Source organism: Copadichromis virginalis, linkage group LG23, assembly GCF_057382275.1.
Source record: "Copadichromis virginalis isolate Kocher_CV1m ecotype Utaka linkage group LG23, C_Virginalis_male_GT1.1, whole genome shotgun sequence".
Classification (NCBI taxonomy): domain Eukaryota; kingdom Metazoa; phylum Chordata; class Actinopteri; order Cichliformes; family Cichlidae; genus Copadichromis; species Copadichromis virginalis.
The window spans coordinates 4424419-4440838 of NC_140639.1; the positions used below are offsets into that span (position 1 = coordinate 4424419).

General features: G+C 40.5%; 1 protein-coding gene and 1 long non-coding RNA gene across 2 annotated transcripts; both read left to right on the top strand.

The window, feature by feature from the left end:
* The first annotated feature begins 380 nt into the window (after window positions 1-380).
* LOC146680035 (uncharacterized) lies at window positions 381-1429 on the top strand. Its single transcript, XR_014917937.1, has 2 exons — window positions 381-635; window positions 1195-1429. It is a non-coding gene; the product is annotated as an uncharacterized LOC146680035 (long non-coding RNA).
* A 7881-nt stretch (window positions 1430-9310) lies between these two features.
* lpla (lipoprotein lipase a) lies at window positions 9311-16353 on the top strand. Its single transcript, XM_085447572.1, has 10 exons — window positions 9311-9550; window positions 10315-10520; window positions 10872-11051; window positions 11568-11679; window positions 12215-12457; window positions 13048-13290; window positions 14134-14254; window positions 14412-14594; window positions 14695-14802; window positions 15281-16353. The coding sequence occupies exons 1-10, from the start codon at window positions 9451-9453 to the stop codon at window positions 15330-15332; spliced, it is 1548 nt and encodes a 515-aa protein (XP_085303698.1). The 5' UTR covers window positions 9311-9450; the 3' UTR covers window positions 15333-16353.
* Window positions 16354-16420: the final 67 nt, after the last annotated feature.

The window sequence follows — 16420 nt, forward strand, 5'->3', positions numbered from 1 at the left end:
CATACATACATGACTAAAATGTAAGCTTCAGATGTTTAGCAGCTGCAGATGTAGAGCTTGCAAGCCTAAAGTATGATCAGCACTGTAGTTGTCCACTTTACTGGTCATGCACAGATCTCTAAGATCTACCATACTTATTATTACCAGTTATTCTTTTGTGATTTGTTAATATAAGAATACGCCAATGGGTCACTCCGAGAGAATGACTAATAAGCATTCATTGAGAGGTTATTGAGGGAAAAGTCTTAGTGAATGGCCTAGGTGTTTTAAAATAGGCTTTCTTTTGGAATCAGGCATTCGTTAATGTTTTATGACTAAAAAGAGAAAAAACGTGACTAATATTAGTAAGTAACAAGTTATATTTTGAAAATGAATTGATTTGCTTTGAAACTGCATTTTATCCTTTAAAAATTCAGCTCTCGAATAATTTCAGTTTCACTTCTCACCATTCAATTTCAGTTCCAAAATTCAGTTTTTTGGAACTTACATCCGGTTCCGGTTCAAGCGCAGATTAATAGAACTACGTTTTACTAGCGGACCGAAAGTGTTACTGACGGGAATCTACAGCGTCTTGAGCTGAATTAAGACTTCAGAAGTCATTCGTCATGTCGAATGACCAGCGGATAAACTCTCAGGTTGGTAATAAATGTATTACATGTATAAGAACAAGCGTCATGTTAACAAATGATAGCCGTAAGGTAACTTTTATGCTTATTGTAGCTGTTAGCTAAAAGCGCTAATTTAGCATAGTTTGCCCTGAATTCAGATTTGACAAACAAATATGATCGACTGTTTCTAGTAGAATTCCAAAGCTGTCATCTTGGACCCTCTCAGAGTACCCCCTCTGTATGCTTGCAGAGACCCCTACAGTAGGGAAACATGCAAAACGGTGCCCAAACCTTTGTATTTTAGCTTTATTTATGTCTTACACAGCATCCCAACTCTTTAGCTAACTTAATAACTTTAGCTAAAGTGAATAGTTAGTCTAATTCATTAGTGCAGCATTACTGGATCACCTCTGTTTGAAGTGATATAATATGATATACAACTATCACTGTGTTTAACTACCATAATAATTCTTAGGGTACTGAGTGCATGCTTAATTAATTTTTTTTTTAAAAACACACTGCTCCATTAATATGTTTGACAGGCTGAAGTTGTCGGGTCACCTCCTAAATCGACCATCTTTTACAGGTGTTTTGTGCCAGAAATGGAGTGTCCACTGAAGATACTGAATCTCTACGCCTTGCCATTGATCCCTCTTGTGCCTTCATCTAGACAAGAGACATTAACTTAACCACTCTCATATGCTCTGTACCTACATCACCTTCCCTGACAGTCGTAGCTTGGCTCATCTGAGGGTGAAATTATAAGAATGTGTTATTTTGCAAAGTGCTCTCCAGGGTTCCTAAATAAAATATGGCGTTGAGGTCATTTCTTTTGAATTAATCCCTTCTTCTGAAATATAAGAACCTCTCCTGGTTTTAATGGCACTTTGGATTTCTTTACTTTCTGTTCCACTTCCAAACCCAAATAGATGCTGACAAGCTGACACAGTAACATGGAAGAGGGAAAGACGTTGGAAAGGACTACTACAAATAAACCTAATGCCTAACAATGAAAAGTGTAAAATAAGAACAATAATAATAAAGATAAAAGATGAAGTAACACGTTTTTAGTATTTTATTTATTCCAAATGATCATCCAGATGTCTGTGACATGTGATGACAAACACCATAATGGAAGGCCTTAGTCATCACATGCTTAAACTCATCATATATTTTTGCATATGCTGAACAGGCAGTCAGACATGCTGTAACTGTGGGGTAGAAAACAGCATGAACACCATAACGGCAGGGGTCTCAAACTCCAGTCCTTGAGGGCATGGAAAAGTTGCATGACACTTTGACCTTTGAGGACTGGAGTTTGAGACCCCTGTCATACGGAATATGACAGGTGTGGTTGAACTGCATGAAGACTCTGAAGTTTCTCTTCTCTTCTGGCAGGACAGGAATGTGGCCTAGTCCTGTGAGCCACTGTAAGGATGTACTTAGAGTAGAACTGGACTGTCACCGGCCTCAGGCTCTTCACCCTTTTCAAAGACAAAGCAGTCATTTAAATAAAATATTAGATATTGTTTACCTGTAAATGCACAAAGTAAATTTAGAAATGTTATTATTGTCAAGAGTGAACAAGCACTGATAGTGTAATCTACAGCTGTGGCCAAACGTTTAGAGAATGAGAAGTGTTGTTTGCTTATTTACAAAGTTTGCTGTTTCAGTGATAGTTGTATATCATATTATATCACTTCAAACAGAGGTGATCCAGTAATGCTGCACTAATGAATTAGACTAACTATTCACTTTAGCTAAAGTTATTAAGTTAGCTAAAGAGTTGGGATGCTGTGTTATGCTGGGCTTACACTGTGCGATTTTTGGCCCATTTTGAGCCGATTTTTGAGTCGTGCGACCGTTTTGGCGATCGGCCCGATTTTGGCCTTCATCGTGCGTCGTGTAGTATACGTGGGGTAACGAGAAGCGATTAACACGTCACGACCAGCTCCCGATCATCAATCGCTTGGTCGTGAGGGTGTCGCCGCAGCTTCTCACACTGCGCACGCGCAAACACAAATGTCAGCGAAAAAGACGGCGCAGAACGGCAGTGCAGCGTGTGATCTGGACACACAAGCGATGGAGGCACAACTTGTAGAACTATGGCAAGCTCACCCGAACCTTTTCGATGTGGCCTAACAAAATTATCACGACCACAACAACCGTGAAAATAGTTGGATTTACATTGCTGCTCAATCACAGCTGCCTGATCAATGTTTTTCATTAGCAATTTAGCAAAGTTGATGGTGGTGGTGTGTCTGTGTGAGTGAAAGACAGAGAGAGAGAGCGAGCAACAGAATTTCTCTTATAACCTTCATTTTATGGACGCACAGTGTGAGCACTCGGGTCGCATCAGAGCATCGGGCCGTATAGTGTGAGACCCTGCATCGTGACCTACGAACTTCTAACCCCTGCGAGTCAATCGTACAGTTTGAGCAGAAGCTGAATCGCGCGACTGAAAAAAAATCGCACAGTGTCTGCCCAGCATAAGACATAAATAAAGCTAAAACACAAAGGTTTGGACACCGTTTTGCATGTTTCCCTACTGTAGGGGTCTCTGCAAGCATACAGAGGGGCACTCTGAGAGGGTCCAAGATGACAACTCTGGAATTCTACTAGAAACAGTCGATCATATTTGTTGTCAAATCTGAATTCAGGGCAAACTACGCTAAATTAGCGCTTTTAGCTAACAGCTACAATAAGCATAAAAGTTACCTTACGGCTATCATTTGTTAACATGACGCTTGTTCTTATACATGTAATACATTTATTACCAACCTGAGAGTTTATCCGCTGGTCATTCGACATGACGAATGACTTCTGAAGTCTTAATTCAGCTCAAGACGCTGTAGATTCCCGTCAGTAACACTTTCGGTCCGCTAGTAAAACGTAGTTCTATTAATCTGCGCTTGAACCGGAACCGGATGTAAGTTCCAAAAAACTGAATTTTGGAACTGAAACTGAATGGTGAGAAGTGAAACTGAAATTATTCGAGAGCTGAATTTTTAAAGGATAAAATGCAGTTTCAAAGCAAATCAATTCATTTTCAAAATATAAAATTCAATTTCAATTAGTGATGATCATTTTCAAACCATAAATTCAATTTCAAATTAGCCTAATTCAAATTCAGTTTTCAAAAGCATTTATTCAAGTTACAATTCAGATTCAATCTGAGCAATTCAAATTCAAATTGAACTTATTCAAATTCAGTGTCTGATGGCACAGATTTCTGCCCATAGGTTTGATCGAGCAAAAAACTCTCTGCAAATGAAAAAAAAGGTTACAGCTGGACAAAAAATGTCTGTCTGTTTGTGAACGATATATTCTTTAAAATAAGCATTAGTACCATTTAGGCAGAACCTGCTTGCACAAAAATGGTAGATTAATTTTATCAATGATGGCTCACCTGCAAGGTGTTAGGAGACCTGGGTCAAGTCCGCGTCTCTGTGTTATGTTTCCTGTTTTACTTTGAAAGTCCGTGTCTCGTGTTAATGTATCTGGGATTGCTTCCCTTGTCTCGTTAGCCCTGATTTGCCCCAGCTGTGTTTCCCTCCTGTTTCCCATTCCCTGATTGCTCCCTCAGTGTATTTAAGCCCTGTGTTTTATTTTGTTGGCGTCCATCATCCTGTGTTGTGTGTTCTGGTCATCTGTCTGCCAGGTAGTTATCTGTAGTCTCAGTTTGTTTAGTTTCTGTTCTGCGTTGCCATCTAGCAATAAAGCTGAGTTTGAGTTCACGTTTGCCTCTGAATGTCTGCACTTTGGGTCCTCCATACCACCACTCCTGCCTGCACCTGACACCACACAAAAAAATGTTTATCCTACGCAATGACCATGCGCTTATACATGTGGCCAAACACCCACATTTCGCACATCAAGCAGTTTTCCTCATTAAACTGCCAGCACGAGTGCTCGATGCAGCCTTTTCATGTCACAGAAGAATAAGAAACAGCCTTCCTCACATAAACAATTCTCTCCCTCGACTCTTTCTGTGGCTCTTTTATGACCTTAATGGGTCTTTAGCGAGCAACTCGTAAAAGGCTCGACTCCTACTGAGAGGGCTTTCTTACTTTTCAGTGCTGCACAGCAAATCTGGCTTTTCTAATGGATTTACGGTTTAGGGCAATTACGGTTCAAGTGAACTGTGGTATTAACCGAATACTGCTTCCTCCTATGTTTTAGAGTTTTACAGTACACTGTAAATAAAACTGGTGGCATTGTTGAGACTGTAGGTGTTTCAATCTCCTGTTGAGTCTAAAAAGATATGGCAATGAAAGCAAGTGGAAACATTTGGATAAGAGGAGAACACGATGCGAAGATGCGCTGAAAACAATAAGAGGATGGCCTTGGGCTTATTGCAAATGTGCTCTGAATCTAGGAAGGAAGTTTAACATCAAATATTCACTCACACTGTGACACGTAGGCATGAGCATCTGCTCTTGACCCTTGAGCTGGACAATAAAAAGGAAAACGCATGCAGTTAGCTGTTAAGGAAGCACCCCTTGTAATGAGGAGCAGCCATCTACTGTACACACATAGTGTAACCTCTCTGAAACTCAGGGCCCCCCACAAATTTCTTCACCAAGAATATTTACGCTGCGTGGTCTCATGAAACCACATCCCTGTTTTTGCCTTCTCAGTGAGTCGTCAAAATGATCGTTTATACTCAGGCTTAATTCAGAGGTTTTTGCTTTACTTCTCCTGACTTTAAAATCTGTGACCTGCTGTATGTTCATATAATAAAGGCTTGAGTTGTACATGTAAATACACCTGCAGAGCGGCGGTGTTTCTACAGCGCTCTTTTAAACCCTGTAAACACATGTAAGTACTGCGGGAAGGAAAACAAAACAAATAAGGCAACTAATGAAGCCACTAATTTAAATATTTGCAATTAGTCCTGAAACACCACACAGAGCCCAGGCATGATTTGTGGATTAAGTACTGCAGTGTCTGCACTCTTGTGTACTTTCAAATGCTACAGCCTGCATAATCTTTCAGACGTGCAAACAGAGCCAGCTGAGGAATGTGAAACAAATGTGCAGCCGTTAGATTTGCAAGGCTTCAGATGAAAATGCTGCAAGAGCAAAGTGAAGAAATTCCTCACCGGCAGGAAATCTATGTTCTCTCAGCAGTGATCTTTTAATTTCCTCAGCAGTCAAAACCAGACTTATTGGAGCTTAGAAAGGCAGAAGATCTGTATACAAACTAAAAAAACACTGGTAATTTGTTTCCTCTGCTTTTTATAAGTAATTATCATTGACTTTTTGTTCTCCTCCCTCTCTCTCTGTCCATCTACAGCACTTTCTCTTCTGACTTTTATCAATCTCCAAGCTGCGAAAAATAAAATCTTGTTTCCACGATCTTAATCATCATTTCACTGAGGTTTGTTCTGGATTATCTCATCTTATTTCTTTCTGGCCCTGTCGTTTATCTGCATGTGTCTCCCCTTGGGGCAAGGTACTGTAACCACACTAGAAGCAGAGATCGAGGCTGATCAAAGGCTGAAGGATAGGCGTCGCTCTTCTGTCTAATCACTGGGTTGGGCTTGTTGGTCAGGCCATAAGCATCACCTTCCTGGCATTCACTGACACACACAAGCTTTCACACACATACACAAACAAAAGGATTATATTTAGATAAAGAAAAACAGAGCAGGGGTGATTTATTTTTTATTCCTTGTAAACACATGTGCAGAGGAAGGGATAGTGGAAATATTGGACAAAGGATGGTAAAGACTGAGCTGCCAGGCAGGAAGCAAAGAGGAAGACGATCACAGAGAAGGTACAGGGATGTAGTGAGAGACGACGCAGATGGTTGGTGTGACAGAGGCAAGTGAGATGAAGGCAGAAGATCTGCTGTGGCGACCGCTAAAGGGAGCAACCCGAAGAAGAAGCAGAAGAAGAAGAAATCTATTAACGGACACAGGATGAAAGTCATGAACACACTGAGCACATAGTTTCTCACTTTCTTTGCAAACTTTCATGGCAGTAAAAAGTACTAATTTTAAAAGGCTATTGTGTTTTTATTTATTTACAATATTTTTTTACAAACTTTTTTTCCCATTTAGACTGAAGTAAAGATATTTCTGCTGTCAGTGCAGCAGATTGGGTGTCTCTGTGGTCCACTTTACCCATTTGCTGGCTTTTATTCTTACTTATTCTCTTTTATTTGATGAGATATTGTGTCAGAGATTCACAGAGAGGAAGGTCTATTCGTTAAAATTGAATTTGTTTATACTCGTTTAAAAGGGCAATGTTTTTGTCAATTAAACAACTTAGTGTTGGGGAAAAGGTGTGCAGAATGTGCACAATCCTTTTCAGTCTCCACATATTTTAATCTTTCACATCAAACAGATAAACTTTGCTTACAACAGAGAACACACTATACAATTACATTGTGGGTAATCTAGGTTAAAAGTCAGCCTGTGTTTGTTGGCCTCTGTCTGGAGAAGAGAGGCACAAAATATTCTCACACAGGTGTTTTGGCATGAAAATCATTGTAAAAGTGAAATGCAGTTCTCGTAACATCCACATGCTTTTGATTTCACTGCTGCTTTGGTTCCCCCGAGGCCCTCACTAAAAGGCTTTAAGTATGCACATGCATCTAAGCAGCTTGTTTTATTTATATATGGTATAGGGGTGGGAAATGGTTATTAAATTCTTCTTCTAAACCCAAAGAGAACAAAGACACTGTGAAGCATTAGACACCACGTCGTGCTTTTGGCGTTGCTACACAGTTGATGGCTCACCAGAGGTCCACCAATGAGAGAGGGGGCTCTGTAGCACACCCACGCTGTTCTGATCTGCTGGAGGTATGCTGAAGGCGTGGACAGATTATCAGAGGTTGGGCCAGAGGGGCACAAAGATGCAAAAGCCTTCAACTCACACGGGAGAAAGATCTCCAGATTCACATCTCTTTGGGATTTTTTCACTGCCCCGTGCGCATTTTCAAAGACTTTGTCGATGCGCTTCTTTGGATCTGTTTTGTGTCAACACGCTTTCACTCCCACTTCATCATGCTTGATAAGAAGCATTGTCATGTTTTAATGCACTGGGTCCCCCCTCTAGTGTGATTTCTCAACTTGCAGCGCAGCATCTTTGTTGGCATGTCTGCAGTGAATACATCACAAGATTTTTGATCAAGAAGACACAAGTTTGTGTTCCTGCATAGGGCTCGTGCTGTATTTTCATTTTTTACATTTTGTTTTAGTAGCTGTTTGGTTTGGTTTTGGAAAACGTCGCTGTTAGGGTTAAAATGCCCCTTTTTACACAAGATGTGTTAGAAGGAACACTTCTCCTGTTTGCAAAAAGCTCTGTTTTGTCAACTCCACAACAATAACCGCTGGGGTAATGATGCCACAAGCAGAAAACACCTGGCTGAGATCAGACTTATACCAGTACCACCGCCAAAGTAGTTTAAAATGTGAATATGAAATAAAAAAGAAAAGATCATTTATACAAGCAGAAATATTTAGAATTTAAAGTGATTTGATTTATTGATGTAGACGATTTATTGATCTTGAAATAGGAAACATCAAGTAGGTTAATGTATTTTTAAGCTCATAATACATTTATAAGTATACATTTATTATGAATTGTATATTTTATTCTGTGTTTTACAAATGATTTTTCTTCTTAGTGACAATCTGAATGCCTTTTCTGCCTCCTAGTGCTGGACATGGACAGGGCTGGCATTAGGAGTACACTGGCTTGTGACCAGTTTCATTAATTAGTCATTAAAAATTAAACGTAATCTAGGTAACTGAACCATAAATTCACACCTAGAAAATGAATATTTAACTTATGAAATATGTACTCCAGTATTTAAAGCCAGTACTTGTAGTGTTTACCATAAAGACGGAGCGACCTCTACTAACAAAACATGGCACCAGGTAGCCTATGATTAAAAAATTATTATTGTGGCACGCAAGGCTTCACAGAAGTGATGTTTCCCCACAAGCACACGTCTCTCCATCTGGATATTTAAAAGGTTAAGTCCAACCAAATTACCAACACTCACTTCCACGCTGACACAACATGTTTTCATTGGATTCATTCCCCTGCCTCGATCCGTACTGTCTGACTGCGTGATTGTTCATTTCCCAACTAAAGTCATGACTCAATGGGCTGGTTTTCCCCTGCCCTCATTTTTGTTCACTTTTATTTGAAGCACAAACTTACAGCAAGACGTTTAGCTGTATATTGTAAAGATTCTGAATATACTTTTTTAATTATTTTGGTAACATTTTTATATTAATTCAATAAGGTCGATCATAATTTTTTTATTTAACCTTCTAGGGGAAAAACTCTTGAGATTAAAAGTCTCTTACAAGAATGTCCTGATCAGGACGGACAGCAGTATGATCATATGTTGCATAAAATAATAACACATGCATCCAAATCCATACACCAGTTAATGAGTCTAATATGCTGTTTTAAATGTCACTGTTTGGCTGAAGTGTGAGGAAACTCTGGTGTTTTCCTAAAAATCCATTGTCTTGAATGGTAATTCATACCTAACCCTGTTATCACCGCGTAAATAAAACACTCTGCCGTGCAGCCAGCTCTTCTGTAAAGGGATGTGGATGATCTGTTCTCCTTCTCCTCGCTCACTCAGAGCTGGGGTAAACATCAGTCTCCGCCCTCGAACCTCCAGCCAATCGTACTTGAATATTCAAATAAGCCACCAATAAAGATGACCTGTAGCGGCAACTGTGACAGACCATAAGCAACTTCACTCCTCAGCTCCAGCTTCACACCACTTTCTGACCTGTCCAACATCAACTGGATCTACAACTGCTCCACCAGCATCCAGCAACATTTCGAAGAAACACATCAATAAGATGGGAAAACAAAATATCTGCTTTTTAACTGCTTGGATAATTTTGGGAAAAATCTTTGCAACTTTTTCTTCAGACCTTGAATCCAACACCACCGCTTTTGGTAAGTGGCTGAGATACTTTTTATTTATCTTAAATTATTATTATCATATTACCCCGATGTTGCTCTGTTTAAGTAAATGGATGCAGGTTAATTAATGCGCGCTGCACCGTGTTGACCGGTAATAACCTGGTAATAAGCGGACGGAGTTTAGGTCTTTAGCTCCATGTGTGACTGCGGCCAAGAGGCTTTTGTCCGAGGAAAGAGTAAAGCAGAAGGCATCAACACAGGAAAAACTAAAAGCAAAAAATATTCGCACATTTATTTTCGCAGTTTTATTATAAAACATGAAAAATATTAGAGTAGAAAAACACGATGCTCATATTTAATTAAGTTACAACGCAAATTCAGTTTCATAGTCTGTCTCATAGGGAAAAAGTTATTATTGTTTACTTTACAAGATCCAGTTTTATTTCCGGAAAATCCACATTCTTCATTTTTTCACGAAACTTTCAAAACTTGTGCTGGTGGGAATCCAGGAGACAAAAGGGGGCGACACCGCCACGCTTTACACTCCTACTGCTCCACCGCTCACAATGCTTTATGCATCAGCAGTCCGAGGCGTAAGAATGATGCTGATTCACTTAATTAAAAAAACTATGTCACCGTATTGTTTTGAAGAGTTTTCCGTCATTATTGAAAAGCTGCATTTAACTGAAACTTAATAACAGCGTAAAAAAGTGTCTTTGTCTCACCTGTCAACAGACACCCACTTTTCTGTCATATCATAACAATCCAGCACTGCTTGTTTGTGTGTGTTGTAACAGCAAACACCACAGTCACCATTGATCAACTGCTGAATACCACTGAATGGCTCACCGACTTCACCGACATCGTGTCCAAGTTCTCCCTGCGCACCGCAGACACCCCGGATGATGACATGTGTTACATAGTACCTGGGAGGCCGGAAACCATCAAGGAGTGCAACTTTAATCCAGAAACACAGACCTTCATTGTGATACACGGCTGGACGGTATGTCACACTGAGCACACTTGACAGCCATGTTTTGCTCTTTGCAAATGACAGAAATACTTTGTTCTGATGTTGAAAAACCAAACCTACCAATTGTACTATTATTTTTGGGGCAGAATTGTAAACTTAATACAAAGCTACACTTGTAAGAGGAAACAGGCTGGGTAAGGAATGATAGGAAGTCCATGCATTTTCTGTTTTAATGTGATTTATGGCCAGTCAGGCAGCAAAATTTGAACCTGATGATGCTTTGGCTGTTCTCCAACAACAGGACACAGAGCGAGGGCTAAGGCAAGAATAAATCATGCCATACTGCAGTTGAGCTCACACTAGCTTTGTGTGTTCCTGTAGGTAACAGGGATGTTTGAGAGCTGGGTGCCCAAGCTGGTGTCTGCTCTGTATGACCGTGTACCCACTGCTAATGTGATTGTGGTGGACTGGCTGTCCCGAGCCAACCAGCACTACCCGACCTCTGCCGCCTACACCAAACTAGTGGGTCGTGACGTCGCCAAGTTTGTTACCTGGATACAAGTGAGTGCTCTCACAGAAAAGCAGCGGTTGACAACTAACTTAACACATTTTTTTTTCTTTTTGGACGCCCATATTACCACAGCGCTGACTTGTCGTCAGTGTGCTGCCAGAGAAAGTTGCTTTACATGATGTAATGTTTTGTACCCTGTGGTGCTGCTGCGGATATGTTTTCCTACTGGTTATGATTTTAAATGCCAATAAAAATATTTTATGACCGCGTTTGTGGCTCACAACAGCGTCTCCTAACAAGGCTTAGTGGAGCGCAGCTTTGGTTTGAACAAGGCTAAAAGGGGAACTGGCGTGAAGAATTTGTTTACATGAAGCTTGCAAAGATTTGGCAAACCCCAAATTACATAAAATGATCCCCTTTTTTGGAGGATTTCCAAAATTCTGTGAACATTTGGAAAAGCTATAACCTACAGATAGTTTCGATCCCTCTTGCAAGTCTGCAGGATTCTCTACAAACTGTTTTAAGGGAGTGTAATATGTTCTTCTGACGCATTTCTTACCTTTCAGAACGAGCTGCAGTTGCCCTGGGACAGAGTTCATCTGCTGGGTTATAGTCTGGGAGCGCATGTTGCTGGAATTGCCGGAGACCTTACCAACCACAAAATCAGCCGGATCACAGGTAAGAGCATTAAGATATCAAATGGATTATTATCTGCTCACATTATAGATTTATTAGCACAATGGGTCAGTGTTGCCCTCTGTTCCGACTGACAGCACAGTCTCACACAACTGCATCATTACAGTTAGGATTGTGTAAGGTGTTTTAGCTGTAAGCACTGTGACCTGTTTTCAGATACCATTAAATACTAAATATAGTGTAAGTGCCTGTGTGTTAACATACCATACCATATGTATGAGTATTTTTTTCCAGTGCCGTTCTTAAAAGCACCTCGGCATGCCAGTAAAACATAATCTGGGCATGCATGTGTATCTACATCTACTGAGCTCCTGCCAGCTAGTGGCTCCAGGTTTTTTTTGCCACTATGACGTTGCTCCAGCTTTGAAATCCGTCTGACCTGCCAAGAATAATATGTGCAGCTCTGTTAGTAAATCTATCTATAAAAGTGATCGCTTTCTTCTAGTACATCCAAATCTATCCATATTTTCTTTGTTGTGACACAGTAAAAAAAACGCAAATCCCTCTTTTTCTCCAGGTCTGGATCCCGCCGGCCCCACGTTCGAGCACGCGGATGAACAGAGCACACTGTCCCGAGGCGATGCCCAGTTTGTGGATGTCCTGCACACCAACACCAGGGGCTCCCCGGACCGCAGTATTGGCATCCAGAGACCAGTGGGTCACATAGATATTTACCCCAACGGAGGCACCTTCCAGCCAGGCTGCGACATCCAGAACACTTTGATGGGAATTGCATTAGAAGGAATCAAAGGCCTCCAAAGTATGACATACAAACCCTCCTTGCTTTTTGCTCTTGACTGCACTTTTACAAATATTCACTTTGAAGCACTTTGTTTAGGTTTGATTTGATTACTGATGATAACACACAGCCAAATACAAATATAACCTGGATTCATAACAGCACATGCAGCATCACATAATCTTTGCTCTTCAACACCAAGAGTGAGTGTTTATGTTCAGTATAATGAGCAAAAACAGAAGATAATGGTGATCGGTTAAATTGTATAAACGATCAGTTTAACGAATGTCTGTAACAGTTCTTGTAAGTTTACGTGGCATCAACAGACACTGACTGTATAAAAGCTTTCAGGGCCGCAGTTAAAGCGTGTTTGCCTCCAGTCATAACAGACTTGCACTGTGACAGAGATTAAAGTACCTCCTGATGTTCTGCCCCCTCAGCTGTTGTACTTTAACAGAGCAGAGCAGAATTAAGTGGGAAATGGCTTGTGGGTCAGCATGTGTTAAAAAAACAGTAAAAGTCCAACACGAGGAAGTAATTTTCCATGTTTGCGTGACGTTACCTGGGCGATGTGCAGAAACCTTACACGTTCTTTGCTCTCTGTTTTGCAGATATGGACCAGCTTGTCAAATGCTCCCACGAGCGCTCCATCCACCTGTTCATCGACTCTCTGCTGAACATCGAGCAGCAGAGCGTGGCCTTCCGATGCAACTCCAAAGACACCTTCAACAAGGGAATGTGCCTCAGCTGCAGGAAGAACCGCTGCAACAAGATCGGCTACAACGTGAAAAAAGTCCGCACGGCCCGCAGCACAACGATGTACCTCAAGACTCGTGGAACGATGCCTTTCAAAGGTAAAAACCAGGAAAAAGGATGTGCACGTGAAAAGATTTGAGTATCTGTCAGTGATATTAAAGTAGAATGAATGGATGCTCCCTGCAGTGCAAAAGAGATTAAATTTAACATTTAACAGCTGAAGAAAATTCCAGCTGGTTTTATGTACTTTATGGAGGATTATAATGATTTAAGCCATTCACATACTTTATTAAAGTAATCCTCAGTCTATGAGCTACTGTTCTGTGGTGTTCTTAGTGTGCATGTGGTTTCCTGAAGCTGGAATTACTGGTAGTACTGGTAGTGTTGCTGTGCACAATTTGTGGACCAGGAAAGATGACTTACTGCAACGACACGTGTACAAAAAGTATCACGCACTCAGAAGGTTACGAGAAGGTGTCATGGGTGTTTCCTTTATCTGGAGGGGATGTTAAGGAAAAGTGAGACCAGTGGACACCAGCAATGGAAAAGTTTATTGACACAAGCCAACAGTGTTATTGTTAGAAACTTTGTGTGGACAGCTTAGCATGTTTTGTAGATACATAGGGTCTCCAACATGGATCAAGCCTCATTCGCCACTCAGTGACTTTTTTCAACAAAGATCTTGATTGAATTTTTCCTCTAATCTGGTACACGTCTTGAGCCGTGTCTGGGAATCTGGCTGTTAGTCATTTATGTGGCTTTGCAAATGAAACCAGCCAGGATTTACCGCAAATCCGTGTTTTAAATGCCAGTCTGTAAAGGTCACACTGAGATAGAGAAAGGTCCAGGTTACATAAGCTTTTCTAGTGATAAACAAACTTGGAGCAGTCAAATAAGAGAAGTGGGCTAATCTCTAACAACTGGATCCCCCCTTCTTACAGTTTTCCACTACCAGGTGAAGGCACATTTCTTCAGCCAGAACAAGCAGAGCTTCACGGAGCAGCCAATGAAGATTTCCCTGTATGGAACAAATGGAGAGAAGGAAGATATTCCTTTTGTTCTGTGAGTACATTAAACAGCATACATATTTACTTTTATAACTTTAAAACCAAGTTTGCAAAGACGTGCACATGTAGATTACAAGAAAAGGTAGACAAATCTAACAATCCGTGTAGAGAACCTTCAAATCTGAGCAGCTTCTCTTGTCTTAACCTTGCAGACCAGCCCTGAACAGTAACACCACTCAATCCTTCCTCATCACCACCGACACGGATATCGGAGACCTGATGATCGTGAAGCTGCGCTGGGAGCGGGATGCGTACATCAGCTGGTCAAACTGGTGGGGCAACACCAAGTTCAACATCCGAAAACTTCGCATCAAGTGTGGAGAGACTCAGTCCAAGTAAGTTCAGACCTGCTGACATTTATGCACTGCAGTCTTGTGACGGAAAAATAATCATTTAGGATGTTAATAATGTTTTTTTTTCTCTGTGTGTATTCAGGGTGATCTTTAATGCAAAGGACGGAGAGTTTGTTGACCTCACCCAGGGAGGAGAGAACGCCGTCTTTGTCAAGTCAAAGGAAGACAAACAGAGCCGTAAAGAAAAACTGTAAGTTAAAGACAGTGAAACATTTTCTACTTTAAATAAAATCTTTAAGTGTTTGCCTAAATGTAAAAAGTAGAAGTAGGAAGTGGAAAAATGAGTAAATCAAACCTGAACCACAGAAATAGATCATTAAACTTTAATTAACAGTTACAAATGTATTAGAAAGAGTTTTAGGCAGAGACATTGGGCAGTTCAGGGGAGATTGAGCAGGTTTAGACATGCAAAGAGGAGAATTACTGGATGTATTAAGAGGGGAGGAGTTACCAGGCAAGATGAAAGGAGGACGGCCCGAAGATGTTTGTGGATATGCATGACAGAGGAAAGTGTGGAGGCCAGGAGGAGATGAAATCTGAAAACAAGAGCAACAAGAATAAAACAATTATCACATTTGAATCCTATAGATAGCATTCTTTAGGTCCTGCGAGCTTTGTTTTCGTATTATCAAAGACAAGATGTCTCATTCTACTCTTCTTCTTCCCAGGGCGCACAAGCTTAAAACGAAGGGCAGCCTTTTTGGGCAGCAGGAAGCTTGAAGTTGCACTCAAACACCCACCGCGCGTATCATCTGTCCCTTCACACGTAGCCAAAGATGGGCAGCACACAGCAACGCTGGGAAAGCCTTCGCAAATAACTGGACACATATGAGATTTGCTGTGTTTTTTTCTTCTTCTCCTGCTCTTGTATTTACTGAACTTCCCGTGCAACCAACTTAACCTCATCCACAGTGCTAGAAATCACGCTGCTGTAGCATGTTTCTTCTTGATGATGTGCTGACATTTTTAAGTAGCTGAACTGCTTTGTAATCATTATTTTTGCTTTTTGTATCCTATATGTACTGTTTATACCGACTTTGATATACTTTGACAGAAGCGATGTGTTTTCTGAGCCTTTGTGAACTTGGATTATTATTGATGTTTAAATAATCAAGAGTGATAGGCATAATTTTGGCACATCTTTGTTGGTTTTTATGTTTTTTAAATGTCCAAAGTGATTATTTTCTGCCCAACATTTGTCTTTACTTAACCACTAATTGCCAACAATCAACAGGGACCAAAGAAGCATTTACAATCTACTGAATGGAGAATCACAGTGGTCTTTGTAAATACCTTAATCAGTATCTTTTCAAATATGAGCTACATGGTAATATCTGATCTTTTGAAGTCTTGCTTGATCTTTGATTTTATTGGTTATTGTGTCACTGGTCACTTTAAAAGGCTCTCCGCCCCTCGAAGCAGTTCAGATGTTAAGGTCATCGAGGTTGCACTCCAATAAGGATATGCATTTTTTTTTAGTTTTGGTAAACTGATCAAATTTTAAAGGATAAGTGCGCCTCTCGGTCAACAGCATCTCACCTGAAACAGTTTACCTCATTTCACTCAATTATAGCCATATACTAAAAGGTCAAACATTACAAAAAAATCACCCAAGCCTTTATGATTTGTGATGGACTGACATAAACGACAGCCATAATACATCTCAAGATTACTTCACCTTGTATTTATTGATTGTACATTTATATATTTGTATATAAAGCTGTAATATATTTTGGCAGGCTCCCGTTGTCATCTCTATTTTTTTACAATTCAAGCGGTTTGTGTTTTTGTGGGCGAGACCTTGGAAG